We start from the raw sequence: 11,750 nt of genomic DNA, 5'->3' as shown, positions 1-11,750 counted from the left end.
TACACTAGTATCAACTTTTTATGACCAACAACATAATAGACACAACCACAGATCTGTTGTTTAAAAAGACAGGTGAGCCTTCTAAAAATATATATATATATTTAAGACAATTTCAGAAATGTATGACACAAAAGGAAAACCTGAAAATAATATAGTAAGTTAACACATGTCATGCCACATAACTATCATAAAGGATGTATTCTTTATAATTATTCTTTATAACTTTGGCCTAAATTAAAACCTTTTTTTATATGTAGTAAAGTAACCCATAATAATTGTTTTTCATAGTGTGTACATTGGAAGGTGTGTAGCTGTTTTCTGAAAATGATAGAGGCATGAAATGCCCTGCCAGCAAACTAAGCTAATAAAATACAATGATAGGGTATTTTTTCATTGCAAAGTACTGCCAAACCCATTCGTCAAAATATAAAAGGAGATAGTGTATGTAACTCAGAACCATCTTCTTGAATTTGTGCTGCATCCAGTACTTCATCTTACCATGTCTTGTTTACTCAACCACAGTAGCTCTAGCTACAGAAATTTTAGCTCTTCTTCAATGCCAAGAAATAGGCAAGGTGGTTGCTCTTCAAGAATTGCCAGTGTAGGGTCAAGGCTACAATCACAATACAGCAGAAGTGCCTACAATCTTGGCGCTGGAAGATCTCCAAAGATTTCAGTTGCAAGTCACAGCACTGGAATGAGCGGATATGGATATGGTGGGGCAGGTTATGGCGGTGGTTTTGGTTCTGGTATGGGATCAGGATATGGCTTTGGTGGATCCAGCTCTGGTCGAGGGGGCTTTGGAGGTGCTGGCTTTAGTGGAGCTGGTTGTGGTGGAGCACAGAGCATCACAAATGTCACTGTCAATGAAAGTCTACTGGCACCTCTCAATTTGGAGATCGACCCAAATCTTCAGAAACTCAGGAAAGAAGAGAAAGAACAGATCAAAATCCTGAACAACAAATTTGCCTCTTTCATTGACAAGGTATGGTATGCTTGTTCACGTTTATTTATGTGTCAGAATTTACCATAAACTTATGTGAGAAATATATACTCGGATCATTTACATAATAAAATAACATAATTGTATTTATGTCTTTATCTATTATATACGTGTGTTATTTGTTCTTTGTATAGTGATTTTTTGATAGCTGCACTTATAAACCTTGCTAAACAAATGATCAAATGTTTTTTTTCTTAAACCCATAGGTTAGATTCTTAGAACAGCAAAATAAGATGCTGGAGACAAAATGGGCTTTTCTGCAAGACCAAAAGACTGTGAAAAGTAACATGGAACCACTTTTCGAATCCTTCATTAACAATCTTAGGAGGCAAATGGATTGTTTGGACAATGAAAGGTCACGTTTAGAAGCAGAGAAAAAGAATATGGAAGAATTAGTAGAGGAATTTAAAAAGAAGTATGATGATCTACTTTAAAAATCTTAATGGTGATATAAGACACTGTAAAATAATTCACAGTGGTTTGTGTTTACTTGTATCTTTAGATATGAGGATGAACTGAATAAGCGTACAGCTGCAGAAAATGAATTTGTGGCACTTAAAAAGGCATGTGATTTTCTTTATTTTGGCATCTAACCCACAAACTTCAATAAATGTATTGCTGAACTGTGCTCACCAATATCTTTTACAGGATGTTGATGCAGCTTTTATGAACAAGACTGAACTTCAGGCTAAGGTTGACGCTCTCAATGATGAGCTCAACTTCCTAAGGACAGTGTATGATATGGTGAGTAACAACCTTAGTACAGAATATGAGAAAAAATTTAAAAACGAAGATACATTTACAACCTTTTTCCAGCATGAAAACCACAACCATTTCAGCCCTGGAAGGGTTTACCCCCTTCCTGACCAGGCCATTTTTTGTGATACGGCACTGCGTGGCTTTAACTGACAATTGCACTGTCGTGCGACATTGTACCAAAACAAAATTGATGTCCTTTTTTTCCCACAAATAGAGCTTTCTTTTGGTGGTATTTGATCACCTCTACGTTTTTTTATTTTTTGTGCTATAAACAAAAAAAGAGCAGGAATTTTGAAAAAAAAAAAAACAATATTTTCTACTTTCTGCTTTAATACATATCCACAAAAATAAAAAATAAAAAAACGAATTTATTCACTAGTTTAAACCAATATGTATTCTGCTACATATTTTTGGTAAAAAAAAATCGCAATAAGCAATAATATTGATTGGTTTGTGCAAAAGTTATAGTGTCTACAAACTATGGGAAATATTTAGGGACTTTTTATTTTTTTTTTATTGTTTTTACAGGTAATGGTGGTGATCTGCAATTTTTAGTGGGACTGCAACATTGCAGCGGACAAATCTGAACCACTTTTCGGGGACCAGTGACACCAATACAGTGATCAGTGCTATAAAATGCACTGATCACTGTGTAAATGGCACTGGCAGGGAAGGGTTAACACTAGGGGGCGATCAAGGGGTTATCTGTGTTCCCTGAGAGGTGTTTTTAACTGTATGGGGGATGGGTTGCCTGGTAGAAGATTGCTAGGAACAGCAGATCTCTCTCTCCTCCCCTGTCAGAACGGGGATCTGTTTTTTTACATTGACAGATCCCTGTTCTGGCCCTCTTTCCCCCAATCACAGGTGGCCGGCAGATATTGAGTCCGCCGGACCCGTGGGTGGGCTCCCGTGGTGCGTGTCTGCAAAAGCCAGTGCGTGAACCAATGTACCTGTACGTTGATTTGCGCATCCGAGCCAACTTGCCCAAAATAAGGCAAGCAGAGGGTAGGCTGGTCACCACCATTGACTGGTCAGCTGGTCTTTCCCATTACTAATTTAGCATTTTTTGTTCTGCACCATGCCTCTGTGTCGAGGAAGCCATCATGGCAGAGGATTATGGTATTAATTTCTCACATCAGAGCTTCACCTATGATGACTGGTGGTTTGATGAATGATGGTGGATGTATTTAGGAAGCAGGAGGAGAGAAGGAAGTAACACAGGTTCACAGAAATAAAAAAACAGAAGCAGGGGGTTGCATGCATAGCAGGTCCTCATGTATGGCAGTTTTCTCTCCAGTAAGTAGAACAGTAATGATAATATCAAATCTTATCCATATTTCATGAGACGAGCAGTCAGATGTCTCTCATGCAGCAGATATACAACTTTGATGCTTAAGGCACAGGAATGCCTAGACATAGGAAATGTACTGCTATCTATAAAACAAAAGGTAAACCTTTCAGCATATTACTTAAACACTGTTAATATTTCTTGATGTTTTCTATAACATAGGAAGTTTTCCATTTTAGGTTCAGATTCACTTTAAATATGTTATTATATGGTGAAAACGTGTTAATAATATTAAACATTTTGACTGAAGCTAAGGGTGTACAGTACATATACAGTATATAGACATCAAAGACAGCCACGTACGGTTCATTGGTAAATGAATGGGTAACATTTATCTTCGGTAATAAAATCTACAACTTTATAGATCTAAATTTACAAAAAATATTAACATATGGGCATTTACCTTAGATATTTTACTAAATATAGTCTAATTGGAATTCTTTCCTTTAACAGGAAATTTGTCAACTACAGTCCCAGATCTCAGACACCTCTGTCATTGTGTCCATGGATAACAGCCGTGACTTGGACATGGATTCTATCATTCATGAGATCAAAGCTCAGTACCAAGAGATTGCTAACAAAAGCAGAATTGAAGCAGAATCCTGGTACCAGTCCAAAGTGAGTATATCCTAGACAATGTCATTGCCATAATTAATCTGACACAAGAAAACCATGAAATAATTTTCTGCAAAAGTTATAATAAGCTTTCACAACTCCAGATGTACAGTGTACAGATAACTGACGCCATACTGTATATTCTATAACATATTCAAACCAACAATTTGTTACCTTGTAATTTGGTCAAATTATTCACTACAGTATGAAGAGCTGAAGAATACAGCAGGAAAGCATGGTGATGATCTGCGCAGCACAAAGAATGAAATTGCTGATCTCAACAGAGCTGTCCAAAGGCTCAAAGCAGAGATTGAAAATGTTAAAGCTCAGGTATGGCAAGATCTTCACAATATTCAATAATATAAATCATTATGTTATGAGATGTGACCTAGATTGAATGATAATGCAAAAAATGCCGAATGCATGGTATGTTATCATATTTATTATTATTGGTTTAATTTAGAAAACAAAACTAGAATCTGCCATAGCACAAGCTGAAGAACGTGGTGAGATGGCTGTTAAGGATGCAAGAAATAAATTGGCTGATCTGGAAGACGCATTACAGAAGGCCAAGCAGGACATGGCTCGTCAGCTGAAGGAATATCAAGAACTGATGAACACCAAATTGGCTCTGGATCTTGAAATTGCTGCCTATAAGAAACTGCTGGAAGGAGAAGAGTGCCGGTGAGTGAATAACACCCATATTCATATTGGGGAAATATGTAGGCTGCCATTGCTGATCATTGTCTTTGAAAGGTTTTATTGTCTGGTTGTACTCCTGCAGTTTCCTCATTGTCCCATAATAGACTCAAGACAAAAAACATGAAACCATGTGGTCTCTCCTGAACTCTTAGATACAGTAAGATGGGATTATTGAGAAAAGGGGAAGCATGAACTATCATTCTTTCCTGTACAACATATCTATTTACTATAGGAGTTAGCATTTGTCTGTTACAATGGAAAGAATCAGATGTAACCTTTTTCAATTTGAGGGCAACACACACAGTGGCATTTCCATCTTGCTTTTGAAGTTAGAACTATGTGCCACTGGGCTCTGAGTGCTGCTTTGTATCTGCATTTTCCAGATATTATCAGCAACAAGTCAACAAAATTCTAAGTAGTACACAGAAAGTTTCATCTTTACTAGACATTACATTGCTCATCTTTAGATCCTTGAAGAGAGACTGCTACCTTTCCTCTCAGGGCTAGTGACAGTGCCTGATGGTGACACAGGCGAATCAGGTAGCAGTGAAAGCCATTGGCTCCCGATGCTGTCAGTCAAATCCTGTGAGGAGGAAGCAGAAGGTGTGGCCAAGCTGCACTGTGTGTGTCTAAGAACGTACACAGTCTGGCTCGGGAGCGCACCTGCACATGTGCCTCCATAGTGCATGGCTTGCTATGGAGACACATGCAGGAGAGGAGGGGCAGAGAGCAAAACTGGGAATTCCAGAAGGTAAGGGGTCACTCTGTGCAATACCATTGCACAGAGCAGGTAAGTATACTATCGTTTTTATTTTAACTGAAAAAAAGGCTCTATGGTCACTGTAAAGTCTAATGCCCCGTACACACGATCGGACTTTCTGACAACAAAACTGTGGATTTTTGCTGGAAGGTTGTGGGCTCCAACTTGTCTTGCATTCACACGGTGACACAAATGTTGGCCAACAATTACGAGCGTCATGACTTTTAAGACGTACGTGATATCTCCATTACCAATGCTAGTTTTACAAGACAGAGCACTTCCGGCTCGTACTTGATTCCGAGCATGCATGGACTTTTGTGCGACGGACTTGTGTACACATGATCGGAAAGTCCAACAACAAAAATATGTTGGCAGAAAATTTGAGAACCTGCTAGTCAACATTTGTTGGCGGAAAGTCTGACAACCAATGTTCGATGGAGCATACACACGGTAGGACTTTCCACCAACAAGCTCACATGCAACATTTGTTGTCGGAAAATCCAATCGTGTGTACGGGGCATTAGAAGCATATTTATAAAGCAGTAAATGTGATGTTCACCAAATATTGACTGCAGATTAATCTTTCTGGTGCATATGTTTTACATTAGAAGTAGTGATCCACCACTTGTAAATGGCAAATGTCACATCCGTTACTTTGTAAATATACCCTTAAAAGTTGGATGCCAGCGTAATATCAACAAAAATGTGATATAGAAAATAAATGCCTTATTAAAAGTACTAATTACATATACAGTATGACATTTTTTTTAACCCGTTAAAACATTAAAGTGTGTATGTTTATTTTTAGGCTTTCTGGAGAATGTGCAGGATCTGTTAAAATCTGTAAGTGGTTTAAATTTAATTTTATTTCAGTTCATTTCACTAATGCCTATTATGTGGGTTAATGTCCTCATTTTGTGATGCATATTTTAAAATCCTCTTCACACAGCTGTTGTTTCATCCACTGTCGGAGGATCCTTTGCTTCCCATGGCGGCTTCCATGGTGGCTCCCATGGTGACAGTGGAAAGAGCTCTGGAGCTGGTTTTGGAACAGCAAGTGTCAGTGGAGGCATGAGCGGTAGCCGCTTCACTAGTTCAGGTGGTGCCAGCTCCAGCAGCAGTACTGCTAATAGGGGATACGGCTCTGGTGCAGGACACGCCAGCTCTGGTGGAGGATACACTGCAGGAACAAGCTCAGCTACCATAACGAGAACCACCTCCTCAAGCTCCTCAAGTTCAAGGAAGATTTAAACTAATAGTTAGGCCTCTCTTTCACATTACTGTTTTACCCTTTCTGCTTAACCTATTCTGTCTTAAGAAATGGCCAGTTACAGTTATCATCAAACTGTCCTAAAAAAAAATTAACTGTACAGATTAGCCTGAAACATACCCATAAGATTACTTAACAAATTCCCTTTTACAGAAAAATGAATTATTATTAAAAGCTATTCAGCACATTTGCTGTCACTGCCAGCAGGCATTTAAAAAATTTCAAAACAAAACAAAAAAGGTTACCACAGTTTCTTAATTCTTATTTGGCTTTATTACGTGATGAAATTATCAATCACATTTGATTCTCTGCAAACTGTTTCCTTGTATTCCTTATTCAATAAACTTCAGCTCATTTAAAAAAAGATAATTGCCTCTTGTTTTCCTTGAAGTTACATAGTTATATGGTTTATAAGGCTGAAAAGAAACACAGGTGCATTCGGTTCATCCTATGTGTGTGTTAATTTTATCCGCTAACAATTCACATGGCCCTGTATATTCTGCTTCCTTTGGAAGACATCTAAATATTTTTTGAAGTTGTTGACAATATCAGCTAGTACCACATCCTGAGGGAGGGAATTCCAAACTTTACTGGCCAAACAGTAAAGAACCCTTTCCGTAATTTAAGGTTAAACTCCTTCTTTCTAGCCCTAAATTGTGGCCACTTGTCCTTGACAGTGACCTTAGAGTAAACAATTTATTACAGTTACCAGAGTCACCTTTGATATATTTGTACTCATAATCACATCTCCTCCTAAGGGCTTTTCTCCAGAGTGAATAGCTGTAATCTACATAATTGATCCTTATAGCTGAGGTCCCCCATCCTCCTTAATAACTTTCATGCCTTTGCTGAACTCTTTCTAATTCAACAATGGCTTTTCTGAGGATTGGTCACCATAACTGAACTGTATATTCAAGATGAGGCTGAAACAGTGTTTTGTAAAGGTGTAGAATTGTTGATTTATCTCTTGCATGCATGCCCTTTTTAAAGCATGAGAGTATTTTGTTAGCTGTGGCTTGGCATTGCATGCTATTGCTAGGTCTGTTATCTATGAACACCCCCAGATCCTTTTCCATCACTGGTTGTCTCAAGGAAACCCTTCCTAATATGTAATTTGCATGTGTATTTTTGGCACCCAAGTGCATAACTTTACACTTCTGAATATACTTTAAACTACAGAGATGCTGCTCTTAATCAAATGGTGTGATATTACTACTTCTGGAAGCTGTTAGCACCATAAACAGTGTGCCCCCTTTTAACTAAAGGATTAACAGTTATTGATCAAATATTAAAACTAAATAAAGTGCTGTGGTCCCCACCATTGTGCTTATTCACAAAAAAAAAATTAAGGCTTCATGTACACGGGATGTTTTTACAACCTCTCCTGAACGATTAAACTTGACAGATATGTAATCGACGTTTAAAACGTCGGTTTTGCCGCGTTTACATTCCGCGTTTAGCGGCGTTTCACCGCATTTGCATTTAGAAGCGTTTAAAAAAAAAAAATATATATATATATATATATATATATATATATATACAGTCAGGTCAATAAATATTGGGACATCGACACAATTCAAATCTTTTTGGCTCTATACACAACCACAATGGATTTGAAATGAAACAAACAAGATGTGCTTTAATTTGAGGGTATTTACATCCAAATCAGGTGAACGGTGTAGGAATTACAACAGTTTGTATATGTGCCTCCCACTTTTTAAGGGACCAAAAATAATGGGACAGATTAACAATCATCCATCAAACTTTCACTTTTTAATACTTGGTTGCAAATCCTTTGCAGTCAATTACAACCTGAAGTCTGGAATGCATAGACATCACCAGACACTGGGTTTCATCCCTGGTGATGTTCTGCCAGGCCTCTACTGCAACTGTCTTCAGTTCCTGCTTGTTCTTGGGGCATTTTCCCTCCAGTTTTGTCTTCAGCAAGTGAAATGCATGGTCGATCGGATTCAGGTCAGGTGATTGACTTGGCCATTGCATAACATTCCACTTCTTTCCCTTAAAAAACTATTTGGTTGCTTTCTCAGTATGCTTCAGGTCATTGTCTATCTGCAATGTGAAGCGCCGTCCAATGCGCTCTGAAGCATTCCGCTGAATATGAGCAGATAATATTGCCTGAAACACTTCAGAATTCATCCTGCTGCTTTTGTCAGAAGTCACATCTTCAATAAATACAAGAGAACCAGTTCCATTGGCAGCCATACATGCCCACGCCATGACACTACCACCACCATGCTTCACTGATGAGGTGGTATTGGATCATGAGCAGTTCCTTTCCTTCACCATACTCTTCGCTTCCCATTACTTTGGACAAGTTGATCCTGGTCTCATCTGTCCACAGGATGTTGTTCCAGAACTGTGAAGGCCTTTTTAGATGTTGTTTGGCAAACTCTAATCTGGCCTTCCTGTTTTTGAGGCTCACTAATGGTTTACATCTTGTGGTGAACCCTCTGTATTCACTCTGGTGAAGTCTTCTCTTGATTGTTGACTTTGACACACATACACCTACCTCTTTGAGAGTGTTCTTGATATGGCCAACTGTTGTGAAAGGTGTTTTCTTCACCAGGGAAAGAATTCTTCGGTCATCCACCACAGTTGTTTTCCGTGGTCTTCCACATCTTTTGGTGTTGCTGAGCTCACCGGTGCATTCTTTCTTTTTAAGGATGTTCCAAACAGTTGATTTGGCCACACCTAATGTTTTTGCTATCTCTATGATGGGTTTGTTTTGTTTTTTCAGCCTAATGATGGCTTGCTTCACTGATAGTGACTGCTCTTTGGATCTCATATTGAGAGTTGACAGCAACAGATTCCAAATGTAAATAGCACACTTAAAATGAACTCTGGACCTTTTATCTGCTCCTTGTAAATGGGATAATGAGGGAATAACACACACCTAGCCATGGAACAGCTGAGCAGCCAATTGTCCCAATACTTTTGGTCCCTTAAAAAAAGGGAGGCACGGGCGCATGCCTGACTTTTAACATGGTGGATGTCTTTTGAGTGAGCTCCGGGCTCCGTCAAGCCTCCGAGACCTCTGAACAGCTACATAAGCGATATAAAGCGCCTGGGGAAAGCCTAATCGCTCGCTGTACCTTGTAAGCACCCCATGGGAAAGATTGGCCAGCAGCAGAAGTACTACAATCTGCTGTTTGGGCCACGCACCGGTACGCACATGGAGCGGTACATTACTAGGCCGCAATCCGCTGCCTCGATTTCACCCGCGGATCCCTTCACCGCCATGGACCCGTTTCTGGGGACATAGGAAGCTGAACCGCCAGCCATCACTCAGAGTCCGGCTCTCTCCCCCGCTCCTCCACCAGAGACTCTTAAACCAGTCATCCTGGATGCAAAGCTCGATGCCAAACTGCAGCTTCTTCTCCAGCAGATCGCCCATACTGTTTCAACAGAGGTGAGCAAGTTAGCTGCAGAACTGAGAAGGGAAATAAATCAAATTAGGGAACATACTGATGCCATTGAATACAAGTTTGATGAAATGGTTAACTATGTGCAGGTTATGGAGGAGGAAAACCACAACTTGAGGCAGTCAGTTTCTCAACTACAATTACAGCAAGAGGACTTGGAAAATAGGGAGAGAAGGCAGAACTTGCGTTTCAGAGGTATCCCTGAAACAGTGGGGGACATCACGCCCCTTCCTTCTGGGTCTTTTTAACAACATGTCCCCTACGGTAGTGGATGTGGACTGGCGCCTTGACAGGGCCCAACGCTCTCTGGGATCAAAACCTCCGGCTGGAGCTAGGCCCAGAAATGTTATTATTATTATTATACAGAATTTATATAGCGCCAACAGTTTACGCAGCACTTTACAATATAAAAGGGGGACAATACAGTTATAATACAATAAGATACAAGAGGATTAAGAGGGCCCTGCTCAGAAGAGCTTACAATCTAATAGGGTGGGGCAGGTGGTACAAAAGGTTGTAACTGTGGGGAATGAGCTGATGGAAGTGGTAAAAGATTAGTTAGAGACGTTATAGGCTTTCCTGAAGAGATGAGTTTTCAGGGATCGCCTGAAGGTAGCAAGAGTAGGGGATAGCCGGACAGGTGGAGGTAGCGAGTTCCAGAGGATGGGAGAGGCTCTGGAGAAATCCTGGAGACGAGCATGAGAGGAGGAGATGAGAGGGCTTGAGAGTAGGAGGTCTTGAGAAGAGCGGAGAGGACGATTTGGGTTATATTTGGAGATAAGATTGGTGATGTAGCTCGGAGCAGAGTTGTGAATGGCTTTGTATGTTGTGGTTAGTATTTTGAATTTAATTCGCTGGGTGATTGGGAGCCAGTGAAGGGATTGGAGGAGAGGGTTGGCAGACACTGAGCGGTTGGTAAGGTGGATAAGTCTGGCAGCAGCATTCATGATAGACTGGAGAGGGGATAGCCTATGGATAGGCAGGCCAATGAGAAGGGAGTTGCAATAGTCAAGGCAAGAGATAACAAGGGAGTGAATGAGGAGCTTGGTGGTTTCATTTGTTAAAAACGGGCGAATTTTAGAGATGTTACGGAGGTGAATTCTACAAACTTTTGACAACGATTGGACAAGTCAGAGTCTAGGATTACACCTAGTACCCTGGCGTGAGGGGAGGGACTGATGGTTGCATTGTTGATTTTGATGGAAAAGTCGTGGAGGGGGGCACGGGCGGGGGGGAATATTAATAGCTCAGTTTTAGAGAGATTTAGTTTAAGGAAGTGGTGCGACATCCATGCTGATATGTCAGTTAGTAAGTTAGTAATGCAAGAGGAGACTGAAGGAGTGAGGTGAGGAGTAGACAGATAGATTTGGGTGTCATCGGCGTATAAGTGGTACTGGAAGCCGTGGGCGGTTATCAAGTGACCAAGGGAGGAGGTGTAGATAGAGAAGAGAAGGGGCCCAAGAACAGAGCCTTGGGGGACCCCCACAGAAAGGGGCAATGGAGAGGAGGAGACAGAGTTGTAGGTGACACTGAAGGAGCGCTGTGATAAATAGACAGAGAACGTTATTGTGAGGTTCCACTATTATGAGAGCAAAGAGGCACTAACCATAGCCACACGAAATAAAGCTCAGCTTGTGTATAAAGGGGCAAAATTACAGATCTTCAGTGACCTCTCTCCTATCACCCTTGCCAAAAGGAGGAACCTACGTCCAATCAAATCCCACCTGCAACGTCACCAAGTCCCTTATTACTGGGGCTTTCCCTTTCGCCTTATTGTATCCAAGGATGGTGTCCAACACAGTCTCCGTGACCTCCAAGAAGGAGAAGCTTTCATAAAAAGCCCGGGTCTC

At 40.4% G+C, this 11,750-nt stretch overlaps 1 protein-coding gene across 1 annotated transcript; it reads left to right on the top strand.

Annotated features, from left to right (window-relative positions):
• Positions 1–499: 499 nt before the first annotated feature.
• LOC141127256 (keratin, type II cytoskeletal cochleal-like) lies at positions 500–6,438 on the top strand. The gene is made up of 9 exons (XM_073613535.1): positions 500–985; positions 1,210–1,418; positions 1,506–1,566; positions 1,652–1,747; positions 3,564–3,728; positions 3,930–4,055; positions 4,189–4,409; positions 5,996–6,030; positions 6,137–6,438. The coding sequence occupies exons 1-9, from the start codon at positions 500–502 to the stop codon at positions 6,436–6,438; spliced, it is 1,701 nt and encodes a 566-aa protein (XP_073469636.1).
• The last annotated feature ends 5,312 nt before the right edge of the window (positions 6,439–11,750 follow it).

Source organism: Aquarana catesbeiana, linkage group LG02 (assembly GCF_042186555.1).
Source record: "Aquarana catesbeiana isolate 2022-GZ linkage group LG02, ASM4218655v1, whole genome shotgun sequence".
Classification (NCBI taxonomy): Eukaryota; Metazoa; Chordata; class Amphibia; order Anura; family Ranidae; genus Aquarana; species Aquarana catesbeiana.
Note: the sequence above shows the minus strand (reverse complement) of the source record. Positions and strands in the feature narration are given on the sequence as shown.